The sequence below is a fragment of the Crocuta crocuta genome, unplaced genomic scaffold, assembly GCF_008692635.1.
Source record: "Crocuta crocuta isolate KB4526 unplaced genomic scaffold, BGI_CrCroc_1.0 scaffold408, whole genome shotgun sequence".
Taxonomy (NCBI): Eukaryota; Metazoa; Chordata; class Mammalia; order Carnivora; family Hyaenidae; genus Crocuta; species Crocuta crocuta.
In genome coordinates, this window is record NW_027527444.1 from 781,794 (window position 1) to 797,577 (window position 15,784).

Genomic DNA, 15,784 nt, shown 5'->3' on the forward strand with positions numbered 1-15,784 from the left:
AGAGGCCCCGACCCACTGCAACGACTGGAAACTCGCTTCCCATCTCTGGCCCTCCGTTTCCCCACGGGAGAGGAAGTGTGCGGGCTCGAACTCCAGAGACCCTACAAGGGCCCCCAAGCCCCCAGCTCTGCTCTAGGCCCTCCCCTTGCCCAGCCCTGTGACGGACGCGCTCCTTCTACACACCCGGGTGGTGCTGCCGCCGCCTGGCCTGGGGTCCGGCTCCAGAGGCACCATGTCAAACACAGAGAAGTGAGAGCCAGCGTGGGGTCGGGGGACGAAGCAGAGGCAGAGCCCCCGGCATTTTTAGGGCCTACGGCTCCGGCTGCCACCATCGTGATGGATACGTGTCACTGTCTACTTGTCCAGACCCACAGAATGTACCCCACCACGAGCGAACTCAAGGGCAACTATGGGCTTCAGTTCATAACAATGTATTCATAAAGGGCTCATCAATTGTAACCAAAGTACCTCACACTAATGCAAGTAAATAACGGGGGGGTCCGGGAGTGGAGGTGGTGTGTGAGAAGTCTCTGTACTTCCTGGACGACTGTTCTGTAAATCTAGAACTGCTCGACATCGGTCTATTAATGAAAAAAAAAAAGCAGTCGTGAGAAATGGCTAGAGATGGCTTCAATGTCATGGCTGATCATCACCTGTCACACTGGGCTAGGCCACCCACCCCCTGTCTTTTGTAATGGAAAACAGAAGGGAGCCTGCAATCTGGCCGAGGGGCCTGCCCGCAGCTCCGGGAGAGGCCCGTACGTCCCTCCACTAGGGGACAGGAGCCGGGGCGCGGTCACCTCACCCTATGTCCAGGGCTCTGAGGACTTCTAGGAGGCAGGGGAGCCTGTGCAGGTGCCCAGACTCCGGGTCCTAAGCCAAGGCGGATCTTGCCTCAGGCCTCCAGCAGAGAAGATAAATGAGGAGATACGGGGATTAGGCAACAAGAGGGCCAGAAAGTTCTGAGAACCCAGGTCCCCCTCTGTTAGGCCAAGCTGGCCAGTGTGGACCCAGGGGTGAGGGCTCGGGCCTTCCTGTTCCCGATGGAACGCGGTGCCAGCCAGAGTCCGCAGGCAGACTCAGAGTGTGTGGAGCGGACGGATAAATCCCGGCACCAGGCTGGAGACCCAGGGGCGCCCAGAAACTCACGGTTCCTGGCCGGGGCCTCCGGGCCACACCACAGGGCTCACGAATCCAAACAAGGAACTTGCTAGGTTTTTTGTGTTTTGTTTCTCGCTGCCAACAAGCCCATTCTGTTCTGGAGGGGCTTGTTATATAAGTAGGGGAGGGAAGAAAAATGCTGGACCCGAGGCCAAAGTCACCAGAACGGCAGAAACTTCTAGATCAGCTGCTGCCACAGCAGGGAGTCAGGTAAACACCAGGGTTGTTTGTGGCTTTGCTTTTTCAAGGAAGGAAAAAGAGCCTGCTCTTCCTATCCTGAGAATTGGGCTAGAAGCCATCATCTCTTCGGAGGACCCGGTCACTGAGATGTCCCTGGATGCGGCCCGTGTCCCCAGGCCACCTGCGCCTCCCTGGGGGCCAGCACGGGGCTCAGAAGTATGTCCTAAACACGTCCTCTGTGTTTCTTATCTACTTCCTGCTAGAGCTATTGGGACCTTTATTTCTCGATGAAAAAGCACAAGGGATTCCGCACCAGGTCCTGCCGGGATGTTCCAAAGGCCAGGGGACCCCTTGGGACTGTCTGCCCCTCAGCAAGGCCAGCCGCTTGTCTGCACTTGTGGTCACTGTCCCGGAAGCCTCCGGACCGTGTATCTCTGCCCGTTGTATCTATGAGACCCTGGGGGCACCTCCCTCTGCTTGCAAAACACAGGCCTTCCCGCCCCAGGTCCTTGAGCCCAGAGTGCGTGGACTTTGACCTTCCAGGACCGCCGTGGGCACGATCGGGGAGTTCAGCACATCCTTGAGGAGGTCGGCAGAGCAGAAGGGGAAACCCCGGAGGCAGAGGGGAAACCCCACAGGCAGAGGGGAAGCCAGAGCTGCGGGGGCCGCTCCCTGCCGCTCCCTGTCCATCCACACTGCCCCATTTTCATGGTTTAAAGGACGGGATTAGAAGGTGTAGGCCACTTCTACCTGGTCTGTCTGTGTGCCTGGCCTGGAGAACAGAATAATGCTGAACGAGAGCCTTGCTGGCTGGCACCTCCAGGGCCCCAGGGTCCCTCCTGCCTGGGGGAGAAGTTCCCATGCCCCTTGCCTGGCATTCAGGGCACCCAGGACACAGGTAACGGCCCTACACGCCGTCGCCGGAACCTTATTACATACACACGGTTTTTTTTCATACATCACAACTTTATTTGGGGGATGGGTACACATTTGTCTAACCTAGGCCAGGCTCAGATAACTGAAGAGCCTTTATAAAATTAGTTTATACTGTCTCGATCCCAGGCGTGCTGCAAACACCGCCTGGAGCAATATGGGAAATAACATCTTTCGAAAGACGGGCTTGGAAATTCTAATCCAGGAAGTCGTTTCCTTTCCCTGGTAGCAGAGCTGACTCATAGCTGGTGGCTAGGCCTCCATTCACAGGGAATAGCCGAGAAAGCAGCGGACAGACCACCAAAAGCAAGACCAACCAATCATCCTGCATCACAGAACGGTCTTCACAATTCGAATGCCCTGTATTCAAAGGCAAATTTACAAAACCTTTGTAAGATGCAGGCATCGTCAAAAATGGGGTCACTGCCACTGGCAAGCCGGCAGCTGTAGGAGCCTGTGTCACATTTAACATGCATCAAAAAAGACTATCTGCTATTTTTGAAAAGTGCTTATTTATTTTGAGAGAGAGAGAGAGAGAGAGAGAGAGAGAGAGAGAGCGAGCAGGGGAGAGGCAGAGAGACAGAATCCCAAGCAGGTTTCATGCCTGACGTGGGGCTCGATCTCACGACTGTGAGATGATGACCTGAGCCTTAATCAAGAGTTGGACGCTTAATGGATTGAGCCACCCAGGTACCCCAAGACTATTTGCTTTTAGACCACAGAAAACAGCATTAAGTCCAATATATGTTGATCTGTGCTCAAGCAGATTGCTTTCTGCTTCTGGAGACTGGTTAATTTTTCTGGTGATGACATTGAAAATTAAATTTTCTTCAACAGCGTCATCTGGTTCATGATTTTCCGCCTTGAGCCTTATGTTCTCCTCACAGTAATCAGTGCCTCCAGTGGCCCTCCTCGGCCACGCTGGGGCTCACTCCAACTTTTGCTCAACTGGCCGGAGTGCAGCCATCTTTGGTGGACACGTGACTCAAGTCCTATGCACAAATGATTTTTTAAAAAATTTTTAAAGGGTTATTTATTTTTGAGAGAGAGAGTGCATGAGCAAGGGAGAGGCAGAGAGGGAGGGAGACACAAAATTCGAAGCGGGCTCCAGTCTCTGAGCTGTCAGCACAGAGCCCAAGACGGGGTTTGAACTCACAACTGTGAGATCATGACCTGAGCTGAAGTCGGATGCTTAACCGACTGAGCCACCCAGGTGCCCCACAAGTGATTTTAAGGGTGGCATTTACAGGCACCTGGGGGGCTCAGTTGGTTGAGTATCTAACTCTTGATCTTGGCTCAGGTCATAAGCTCACAGTTTATGCGTTCAAGCCCTGCGTCAGGCTCTGCGCTGATAGTGTGGAGCCTGCTTCGGATTCTCAGTCTCTCCCTCTCTCTTTGCCCTTCCCCCACTCACGTTTTCTCTCTCTCCCCAAAATAGATAAATAAACTTAAAGACTGTAAAATACTCAAGGGTTGTCTTCACTATGGCGGGGGGAAGGGGGCGCCCTTTCCCTCGTAGCCTCACCAATAGATGACACTGTCAAACTTCAGATGTTTATTTCATTTATTATTTATTTTTTGAGAGAGAGAGAGAGAGAGAGCATGTGTGCGTGCAAACAGGGGAGAGGGGCAGAGGGAAAGGAAGAGGGAGAATCTTAAGAGGGCTCGAAGCCCAGCACAGAGCCCGATATGGGGCTCGATCTCACAACCATGAGATCATGACCTGAGCCCAGATCAAGAGCTGGATGCTTAACCTACTGAGCCACCCAGGCGCCCCGTCAAACCTCAGGTTTTTGCTGGACCCTTGAGAAATGGCAGCGGTGTCCCCTATGTTTCACCCATTTGTTTGATTTAATCTTTGGTGTGCCATCCAGCACGGAGATAGTACTTGAGTTTGTAAAACATGGGGCAGCCTTTCTCCAACTGCAGGTAGGACACGGGTCCTGAAATCCACACAGTCCAAACAGGCTTTGCTGTTGCTGTTAATAAAACAGGACAGAACTGGTGCTCCGAGAAACTTGCTTTATGGGGAGTCTATCCAACCGGCCATGATGGGAAGCTCCGCACTGTGGCCCAAGCGGAAGGGAGCAGGCTGCTGGTGAGGGGCTGGGAGTCTGCCGCCAAGGAGGGCCTCTGTTCACGGCTTCCCTCCCTGTACACTCAAGACGCTCCCACCAAGAAGCTGGGTCCATCCTTCCCTCCCTTGACCTTGGGCTGTTGGGATCAACAGAGATGTAGCCAAAGGGTCACGTGATAAGAATCCCTCGATCTCCTGGAATCCGCCCTGGGGGAGACCAGCTGTTAAAAATCCAACTGCCCAGAGACCACCCTGCTGTGGGCCAGCTCGAGCCAGCCACGTGGACAGGAGCCAGCCACGTGGACAGGCAGCACTGAGGAGGAGCCACCGACCGGCCCAGGCGCCTGATGCAGGGTGAGGAAACCTCAAGAACGCTCCGGCCTCAGTCGCCCGCCGGCTGAGGGTGGGTGAGGACTGCTGGGCTGAGCGACGCAACCTCTAGACCTGTGATGATCCCAAACCATACTTCTGCTTCTTTTTTTAATGTTTGTTTATTTATTTTGAGAGAGAGAGAGAGAGACAGCGCATGCACACGTGTGTGAGCAGGGGAGGTGCAGAGAGACAGAGAGAATCCCAAGCTTTCAGCGTGAAGCCCAACTCAGGGCTCAATCCCACACACACTCTGAGAACACAACCTGAGCCGAGATCAAAAGTCAGACACTCAACCGACTGAGCCACCCAGGTGCCGCCCAAACCATATTTCTGAATTCGGGGTGGCTTGTGATACGGCAATGGATGACCAGAATATGATGTCATCTTGTGAAAGTTAATTCCTCTGTGCCTCAGTTTTCAAATCCATAAAATGGGAATCAGAGGACTTCCTATCAGATTAGGAGTCAACACATATAAATATGTGAACACATAACACATATAGGCTAACCGACAAAGAGATTATGGGAAAATGCTGCCTATTACATCAAAACACTTCCCTGATCTTATAGGCAAGATGCCATTATTTCGGGGCAAGATGCCGTTATTACTGAGCCCAGAAAGGCGGGAGGTGATGAAGGTTGGGGGCTTCTGGTCTAGGGCAGGACACCCCTGCAGTGTCTTCTGTGTTTCAAAATGTGGAAAGGAAGTGCACACGTGCCCATGGCCACATGAGCAATGAGGACGGACAGTCCCCTGCTTTCACCCGGAATGTCATCAACTCTGATGACACTAATATCTCAGGCTGATCAGGAGGCTGGTATCAGGAACGGCTAAATGCAGAAGCTATTAGCAACTGCTTTTTAGACGAGCTTTTAAAACTCAGGAAGAAAGGGAGAAACCAGAGGCATCTTGGAGGCAGTTTTTAAAAATCTGTCAGAGCCATTGGTGAACTTACTCATTTAAACACATGCCAAGTAGCGTCCGTGGGTCTGGAATTGTGCTGGATTCAGGACATTCACAGATAAGACACACACCCCTCCACAGTGACAAGATGGGGTTGGGGGAGGGGACAGACCCCAAAGGGACACCCGGGGACTCACAGGGGGACAGAAGGGTCCTACATCACGAGCCCGGCGCTGGTCGCATGTGTGTGCACATCACCATCTGCCCAACCGTGTACCTAAAATCAGTGGAGTTCATCGTGTGGAACCCATAGATCAATAAGCCTGACCGCAGAGTGACCCACCAGCCACCACCAATCCGCACGCCACGGGGGGAGAAGAAAGTAAAAATCACACAACGTGCAGAACCCGGGGAAGACGTCTACCTTACTAATCCTGGAATACTGAGTGTGCTTTTTCATGCAGTGGGAGGAGAATTTTCAGGAAGCAGCTGTGCGGTGTGGGTGATAGCTGCGCCTGATTCGCAGCCAAAGTCTCTGGTTTCAATCACCCTCCTGGTGACAAAGCACCTTGTTATGCTTGTGGGATAGGGCACGGCTCTCCCGTCTCCCCTACCTGGGATCTGAAAGCCTGGCATGTCACCTTCCAGAACCCAGCCCAGACACACAGTGGCTACAGATCTAGGAAGAGGGATTTGCTGGACACTAAGAGCCCAATCGCTCCCGAAGGCGAATCCCCAATAGTGTAAGATGTCACAATCCCACGTGGTGCTTAAATGTCCTCTCTTGAGGCCCTTTATTTGGACCAAGGCAATATTTAAGTGCTAACCATGAGAGACAACTTATGAAAACGAAACCCTTCTCTGAACTGGTGGGTCACTGGATTATTAGTCTCAGAAAAGGACCCTGAAGGCCTAGGAAAGAAAGAGAGAAAGCCAGATGGAACAGAGATGGTCAGGCAGAAAAACGCTTGGAGAATGTTGGGGGGGCTCTGGAACAGGGACCCTAGACATAAAGGAAGGCTCCAGAAGTGGGTAAGGGGATGCCTGGAGCACTCACGGGCTGAGGCTGTGACTTCCTGCCGCTATGAACTTCCCCCTTCCCTCCAGCCAAGTAGGTAGTGTGGGGATCAGTGAGCACCAAGAACACGGTGGGGTATTTAAATGTGATCAAGGATGTTGACCACAGCTGGCTTATCTCCACCTGCCATCCCTACTCACTGGCACTCCAGATTCTGTCCAAGCGGCATTACCAAGACCCCAAAAGTACCCGCAGGGTCAGAGGCTGGGTGAAGTCAGGTTTATTTCGCTGTGAAGCCCATTTCACAGTGTTCTGTCTTTTTGACAGTTAGCATTCCGAGAAAGACACAGCTGGTAGCTTTCACGACTCTGGATTAACCAGAGTCCCCAGGCATCGGGACTATTGAAATATACTCTTCGGAGTTTGTTTGTTTGTTTTTGCAACTGCACCCTGATTTCCTTACCTAGCCCCATGAGTGAAACTCGACAAAGCTGATGTGGGGGCGGGGGGTACTGTTAGACCTGGTATCTTGATAGATTTTGGGCAAGAAGGTCTAGAATCTCCTTTTCAGATAGATGAGCAAGAGGGGAAATGCTAACTCGCACTCGATCTGCTCTAAGCCCGGATTCCTGTCTCCTGCAAAGCCAGTCCCCTGTGCAGTAAGATGCTGCTGAGAGGCCCTGAGCTTCCCATTCAGTGGGCTGGGGCGGGACCCAGGACCCACCATTCTTTCCAAGTGTCTTCCGGAGTTTTCCTTAGGAGACCAACCGGTAAGCTAAGCGCATTTCAAGGCTCTGTGATTTGAGCAGATAAGTGTGGGATGACTCAGAGCGAGCAGGTGGTGACAGATGCCTGCTGAGAGCTCTGAGCCAGGCCTGGCCATTCTGGGTAAGCTCCTGGCTTAGGTCTTGGCCTAGCACGAAGGGCGAATCCCATCAGGGGATACGGGGTTCTGGGTAGAAAATCTGTTCAAACGGATTAATCCCCAGCCCGGTCCAGCCCCCTCCCATCCAGCCCTACCTAACTTGGGCAGCATGAGCAACAATGTCATTAGGAAAGAAGCCCTCGCCATATGTGTTAGAGGTCAGAGCTCATGTGTTTGAGGGGTCCGTGCGGGCACCTGGCCAGGCCTTCTCCCCAGCGTCTGGGTACCGGAAGTTTCCCTTTCATCTTCATATGTTGGGCTTTAAAAACATGCCGCTCCTGCTTGCTACTAAAATGCAGACACCCCTCCAAGGACGCACACACCCAGATTCCCTTTCGGCTCGGCCTTGACTCTGAAATAGGAAAGCGCATCCATCCTCCGAGCCTGTCAAGTACTCTTTACCGTGGGAGGTTCTGTTATCCAGGAACTTGCCTTGTAGAATCCCGTGTGTCCTTCCGGAGCTGGGGAGGGGGAGGGTCAGGTACCAGTAACGGCACTTTAAGGATTATAATTAACTGGACTTTTTGGGTATGTAGAAATCGCCCTTCCGATCTTTCCAGGTGAAAATCCTTAAATGTCTTCACACATCTCAGAGCTTTGATAAGCACGTGGTGGGCGGGGTTTGACCGTCCACGGCCATGGTGTGTGTGAGGCACGTGGACCCCTGCTTGCACCGGCCCCAGAGCCGAGGGCAGGGGGCTGAGCTGCAGCCCTAAGGCCCAGGGTCAGGGTCACTCTCTTCCGGGAGGAGTCTTTTCGGCTTCGTCCGTTATACCTTGTGTTCTGTCATCTTTGATCCTTCCCAAAAGACTCCCACACCCAGGAGACTCTACTTGTTGCTCTCAGTAAATGGGAGGGTTGTGTGCTGTCCCTGCACTAAGTGACGGTCACATTCTGCCTGCTTCCTCACGACCTCTTCCCAAATGGGCCACCCCTGCTCCGCCTTCCTTGGAAGTCTCCAGGGCCCCAAGCGCCCAGACGTGTCAGCCCCACGTTCACTTCCAGCTATGAAAGTGTGACCCAGCCTCGGGAGCTTGCAAATCAGAGGATGCCTGTGCCTAAGGTCAAATACATGAGCTGTTTGGGTCACGCGAAAAGGAAAAGCCCCACTGAGTTTTCTGAGGCTTGATGCTTCGCCTTACCTCTCCTTAGCTCCTCATTCGGTACCCGGCTCTCTCTCCAAGGAATGAAACCCTGTCCTAGGGGCTCTCGGATCATAGCAGCCCTGGACCAGACCAGCCTGGGAGACAACGTGGACCCCCGACTCCACGGCCCTCCATTCTGCCCTCCTCGGGCTGCCTGGAGCCCCCCCCCCACCATGTCGTCAGCCCCCCAAAAGGGCTGCGGGGGCAGACAGTGGCTGCGTCTGCTCCGACTTGCTGAGTGTCTGTTCCCTTCTGTACTGGAATCCGTACAGCGAGTCTCTAACTCACGGGTGACTAACGACATGAAGCCATTATTACCAAGCAGATGGTATTAAAAGCAGACGTGAAGCAAGAAAATGCCACCACCTACCTCACCCACAAAGTAAAATCCAAACAAGAACCCGGTTTTGTTTGCTTCTACCTTCTCCCTACCTCCCCCTATATGCTAGACCTTAGGGTGAAAGAGGCCAAAAGAAATCAAGAAAGGAATGTAACGATTCCAAGAAGAGAATGTAAACATGCCGCTGTGAGCTTCGGGGATGGTGGGGGCGGGGAGCCCACACGGAGATGGGAGACAGCCGTGTCCACGTGGGACAGGTGGGTCAGGAGGGAAGGATGAGGTTGACCTGCTCCAAGGACAGGTGGGGAACTGGCCCGTCTAGCACAGCAGGGGATCACAGGAACCCAGGGGAACCCACAGCCCTCCAGCCTTAACTTCCTGATGAACAATCAAAGTGATAAGACCCAGAGAATTCTATCAGAAAACGAAATCACTTCAAGGCCCTGCTTTGAGAGAAATTCTTCTGGGCTCGGCTGGGGCACCCCAAATCGGACCGCTCACCCACGGGAAGAGGCCAGCTACTGACGAAGCATCTATTATAAGCTGAGAACTGGTCCTTGGACTTTGGGGGTAAGTAGAAATCACCCTCCTGATCCTTGCTGGTGACAATACTTCTAAACATGTCTTCCCACCTCTCAAAGCTTTGATAATCTGTGAGGTCTTATGGTTATCTCCAGTTTGAGAAGACAAACCAGGCTCCCAAAGGCGCCCATGATTTACCTGCCACGGTAAAGAGCAGGACTCAGACTAAAGGTCAAGTCCGACCCCCAAGCTCGGTGCCAAGGGGCTCTGGATTTGAAGAAGAGACATCGCCGGGTTCTTGAGTGTCAGGGGCTTGTGATCTGATGACACCCTTCTCATAGGCCAAATTTTAGTCATTGGGGTTAGAGCTCTGTCCTCTATCATCAACCTTGTTTAGGGCTCTACAGCCTGAAGTCATGCTCACGGAAAAGAGGTTTGTCCAGGCAGAGGACAGGTTTGCTGGAGAGCACAGAAAATCCATAGATTCACGCTGCCCACCCCAGGTGTTACAACGCGAAGGCCTCGGGGCCTCGGGGCCGGGAAGGTGCGGCACCTTCACTGAACCACTGACGGCAGGGCCGCTGGCTGCTGGTCACCATGCCATGATGGCGGCTGCTACGTGAGTTTTCACCGTTGGACGCCTGCCGTGCGCCCGTTCAGTGCAGTGGGGGTAGGGGACTCTGGCGCTGGAGGGCCCGAGGTTGAACCCTAGTTTGCCATTTACCGGCCACGTGAGCTCGGCAAACCGTTCACGTGCGCGGAGCCTCAAATCTCCCCCTGTGTGAAAAGAGGCAACCTCCCAGGATGGTCATGAGAGTTAAGCTCATTAACATCCGTGCAAATGCCAATAGTGGCACCTGGTGCCTAATACATAGTCCATAAATGTTTACCAAAGTGTGAGGAGCTAATAGCAGCTGAGACGGAGATAAAGCCCTTTAAGAAATGAAAGCCCTAACTGACCACAGGGAATTACCGATTGAATCTACCCACAGAGACTAACTGAACGCAACTTAATAAAAAATAACACATAAAACCAAAAGGATATGCCTGAACCTGTAAGAGCCCAAGGGGTGAGTCTGAGGGGAGACTAAGGGGGCTCTAGAAGGTATGGGTCAAGACTCGTCAATATGTGCATCCTGTGGGAGGAGAGAACGCAACACTTTTAAAGGAAGAAAAGAGCATATGGTTTAGGATGCAAAACTAGCCCCTCCGTTTTCAGGGCGCCCTGGCCATCCAGTACTGCTCACTGATGAGGTCACGGCCAAGCATCAGGCTCATCTTGGACGATCAGTGCCTGGCTCATAGGACTCAAGCGTGCGCTTCAGGGAAGAGCAGACTTCAATACTTGGCCTGGAGACCAGACCTTAGGAGAAGTCTGTGACCCAGGGGTGATATCCACTCACCCATCCTCAGGGAGGACCAGGCTGGGCCCTTGGGGCACCCAGTTTTCTCTTCCCAGTTCAACCCTTGTGACCGTAGGTGAGGCGAGAAGGGTATATTTTTCAAATATCCCTGCTGCAAGAATTTCACCTTCAGTGTCCTCCTGCATAAAAAGGACTTTACGCCCATCTCAGACCTAATGCTGGGCTAAAAAACAGCTAAAAAAAAAAATAAGAAGAAGAACAATCAAAAACCCCACCTTAGATTTTCCTAGCCCTTGGAAGTCACCGTGTGCAAAAGCAGTGGGGAGGTGAGACCCTGCTGTGCCTCATCTCGGGGTCAGGGAGTAAGCTGGGCTGCCCTCAGCCCTGCAGAGAGGCGCACGGAGCCCACAGGGCACCAGTCTAATGGCAATCTGCTCATCACTTCCCTAGGAAGCTCCATGAGCTGACTGCTCGCTTCCCTCCCCTCTGCCCCCACCAGGTACGAGAAGTACCTAGCCACACCTGACAGCACCTGAGGACCCCTCCATTTATATTTCACGGTCTCCCCTGCACTCAGACACAAGCCTGCATCCTGCTGTCCCCAGGGCCACGTGGAGCCTGCCGAACCCCAGCCCTCGGCGCTGCCCCCTCCCCACCGCCCCCAGACCCAGTCCGCTGCCTTCGGCCCTTGGTACCTGCCGAAATCCCACGCTCGGCTCTCTACTGCTTCCCAAGTCTGGAACAGTCTAATACTGTGTCTTCTCCCCCACCAGACTGTAAGTCCAGAAGCAGAGAATCAAGCCTCATTCTCCTATTTTCCTGCCCCCACTTCTTCTCAGTAACTCAACCCCCACAATCAGCAGGACTCAAGCACCAGCCACACAAAGTTAGCTGAAGTTCAGTCACACACCGCCCACAGGCGCAGCCCCTGGCTGGCGAGGGGTCGTGGGGTGGGGGGATCCAAACACTCCGGAGACGACCCTTGGCTCAGTCCCGGGTGAGGCCATCTCCCACCTTCCCCTCTGCCCCCTCCCAGTTTCTGCTTCCTCAGTGCCTTCCCTGTAAGTTAAACGCAACAAGTACGCCTGCTGGAGCTCACCGGCCGGCAGGAGCCGCGAGTGCGCGATCGTCAGCCTTCCCAGGCCAACGCGGGCGGTGCCCAAAGGCTCCCTCACCATCCCCAACCTTTTCTGGCGGGACAGATTTAATAAGTGATGCCTCTGGGGGGCGGGGGGAAGGGCGGAAGAAAGGCCGCCCGTGGGGATCCTGCTAAGGTTTCAGCGGGGAACTTTAAGCCGGTGGGAAGGGGAGCGCACTCGGGCGCCCAGCTGCTGGGCCCGCGGGGGCGGAGGGTCAGAACGCAGACAGGGGCCAGCCACCGACACCCCCACACTCATACCCCCTTGGCTCCTGATCCTCCTTAACCCCCCCCCGTGTCTGAAAGTTACGTAAGCAGACAACAAACAGCTCCCAGGTGGGGAAGGAACGCGGAGTTCCCCCTGAGGGTGTTTAATTTACGAAGAGGCCCCGGGAAGAAGCCCGNGCGCTGCCGCAGACGCCGCGCTCCCAGCTCCGGCCGATCCGGCTGCCTGCTCCGGAGGCCCATGAGAGAAGGGGTTTCCCAGCCCCTTCAGCGCAGGCGGCCTCGCGGGCTCGCCTGCTCCCCGCAGCTGCAGTCTGCAACAGATGGGGACCGGGGCTGGGCGCGTTCCCAGTGCCCAGAGCCGCGCGCGGAGCGCACGGCAGGCAGCATGAGCCGGCCCGACGCGCGCGGGCGACAGTCTCGTTGGCTGGAGCTGGTGTGCTGCTCAACACGCAGGCAGAGCGCGGGCAGATCCCCTCGGTGACAGGACTGCAGCCAACTGTCATCACCACCTGTGCCAGGGGCTGCCGGGAGGCAGCTCCTTACTACACAGCGACGGAGGGAGGGCTGAGCCGGGTTTCTTAAAAAGACAGGCGGCAGCAGAGGCCGGTGATGATGCAGCAGCCCGGAGGCCGGCAGAGCCCCTGGGCTGTCCCCATCCACACCGGCCTGTGAGCTTCAGGGCAAGGGCTCAGTGGCTGTAGAAACCCCGATTCCCTGGGGATCCCTGCCCTTCGACTGTGGAGAAAGCAGGGGAAACTCCCTTGGGAAACCCGGTCCCTCAACCATTCCCTGGGGAACCTGCGCCCTCTGGAAGGCAGTGTGGGCCCTGCCTTTTCTAACCCTTATTATCTGTAATTCTGACGCTTTGACCTCTGGGGTCCCCCTGACCCCGCTGGGACGGGCCTCTCTCTAGAGATGGTGCAGGGCTCACCTGAGAGTGTGCCTCTCAGACACACAACAGCTCACCCGGAGCACACTCAACCTGAGCTCCTCCATCAGCATCACACTCTGAGCCATCATCGCTCGGCACACTAATCACCTGGAGGCAGGTGCCAAGCAGCCAGGGACCGCCGCCAGACCCAGAGCCCGCAGAAATGATTCAGACCAGCCGATCCCCAACCCACACACCCTGCCTCCCGCCTTCCTTCCCGCAGAAACCACAGTAAAGGCTCCTGTCTACACTGCCCTCTCACGCCTTCTGCCTCCTCACCCAGCCTGGCGCCTCTCTGTGTGGCCTCCTGTTTCTAGGCATCTGTGAACGTGGGAAACGTCTTCCTTTGTGACCGTCATGTGGGTGTTGGGGTCTTCCCCTACCCCATTAAAACAAATCCTGAGTACCCTTAACACACTTCCCTGGGGAAGGGTGCAAGCTGGTTGGGAAGAAAACAGATTAGGAGAAAATGAGGGGAGGGGCCCCTGGCTGGCTCTGTCCATGGTACGTGTGACTCTTGATCTCGGGGTTGTGAGTTCAAGCCCCACGTTGGGTGTAGGAATTACTTAACAAATTTTTTAAATATATTCAAAAAAATTTTTTTAAATGTTTTATTTATTTCTAGGAGAGAGAGAGAGAGACAGCGTGAGCAGGGGAGGGTCAGAGAGAGAGGGAGTCACAGACTCTGAAACAGGCTCCAGGCTCTGAGCTGGCAGGCAGCACAGAGCCCGATGCGGGGCCCAAACCCATGAACCGCGAGATCATGACCTAAGCGAAAGTCGGACGCTTAACCGACTAAGCCACCCAGGTGCCCCTTTTTAATATATTTTTTTAATGTTTATTTTGTTTTTGTGTGAGAGAGACGGAGCATGAGCAGGGGAGGAGCAGAGAGAGGGAGGGACATGGAATGCAAAGCAGGCTTCAGGCTCTGTCAGCACAGAGCCCGACGTGGGGCTTGAACCCAAGAACTGCGAGACCACAACCTGAGTCAAAGTCGGGCGCTTAACCGACTGAGCCACCCAGGCGCCCCTAATCTTTTTCTTTTTTAAGGAGAGGGGTGCCTGGGTGGCTCAATGAGTTGAGTGTCTGACTCTTGATTTCAGCTCAGGTCGTGATCTCACGGTTGGTGGGTTCGAGCCCCGAGTTGGGCTCTGCGCTGAGTGTGGATCCTGCTTGGGATTCTCTCTCCTGCCCTCTGCCCCTCCTCTCCTTCCCCAAATAAATAAACCTTAAAAAAAAAAAAAGAAAGAAAGAAACTCATAGTATTTTTATAAAGACGAAAATGAGGGTCACCACTTTAGAACCCTGCAATGCTTACTATGGAATAACACTTACTCATGACTTCAACTTTTCAGCAATGGAGAAACTGCTTCGAAAGACAGTGAGCAACTCCTTGCTACAGGTATTCAAGCAGAGGAGCCTTCTTTGAAGAATCTGCTCTTTGATTCTGTGATAGGATTTAGCTGGCAGATCTGTGGTTCAGGAAAGTGGGGCTAATGTGAACGGTAGGCTAGGATGGATGTGGACGGGGTATTCGGGAAGCTTCATGGAGAGAAAGAAACATCACATGGCTTCCGAGGCTCAGGAACAAAAAGGAAACTAAGAGCTTGGGACTTCGGGAAACTTCTAGTAGGGCTGGAAGTCTGTAGGTTTCTTAAGGTTACTTTCTGCCCAGAGGGTAGGGGGCAGTTACTGTTAATCCAACAGTCCATTCTGAGGTCTCCTCGGGCGCCCGGAAAGCTGAGCCCACCGGAGAGTCACCTGACCCGGACTATCTTCTTGCCTGAGGAAGGAGCAATGTGTTACCTAAGGGACCTCCATGCCCTCTCGGACCTCAATACAACCAGGCTGTGACAACAGCTCGGATCCAAACCATCTCTCTGAACCTCGGGTCTCCCTCCGAGAAAACAATCTTCGTGGGAACGCTCACACTGCACATCTCTCGGGGCTGCTCTTGGGATAACAGACGAGGAAGCATTTGCACATAACTAGGCAGCAACTTGGGATGTACGAGCTCCTTCTGGAACCAGCGGGCTGTACTGGTGTGAGCTCGTGATTTAGCAAAAACTGGTACCGTTGAGCAATGAGCTCGGTGCCGTCACCCTGCGGCCGTCCCCCGGGCTCTGGCACTAGGGGCCACCAGAGACCCGGCCAACCACAATATTTTCTCCTGCTGGGTCTGGAACTAGCCTTGCTGGGTTAGCTGGGCTTGTTTTATTTTCTGTGTGTATTATTCCAAAGCATACAAATAAGCCCGCGGAAAAAGCCTAAATAGTTTTGCTTGGAATGGCCGGAGATGCCAGGGACACTGGGTTTCACCCTCCAAAGCATTCAGAGGCTTGCTGCCCTCGGAGGCGGGGCGGCCGCCCACGACTTATGGGGTGTGAGCGACTTTCTGCTGTTCTGACTGCCCCCNAGGAGCATAAGCAACCCCATTCCAGCCACAAACACGGATGCTGTCTTCACCTGCACTGATTGCCACTCCCAAAGTCTCCGCTGCACCCTTCGAACCCTGCTTCCTCTTCTGGCTTGGAGCTTTTCCGCCAT

General features: G+C 54.1%; 2 protein-coding genes across 2 annotated transcripts in view; both read right to left on the minus strand.

The window, feature by feature from the left end:
• Positions 1-15,784, minus strand: part of PRKAG2 (protein kinase AMP-activated non-catalytic subunit gamma 2) — a 270,738-nt gene that overhangs the window by 216,743 nt on the left and 38,211 nt on the right. The window lies entirely within an intron of this gene.
• Positions 1,450-13,326, minus strand: LOC144229440 (transmembrane protein 126A-like). The gene is given in 8 exon segments (XM_077761484.1): positions 1,450-1,532; positions 2,341-2,374; positions 2,377-2,485; positions 2,487-2,748; positions 2,965-3,195; positions 12,040-12,160; positions 12,459-12,617; positions 13,273-13,326. Coding segments are annotated over 8 exon segments (1,053 nt in total).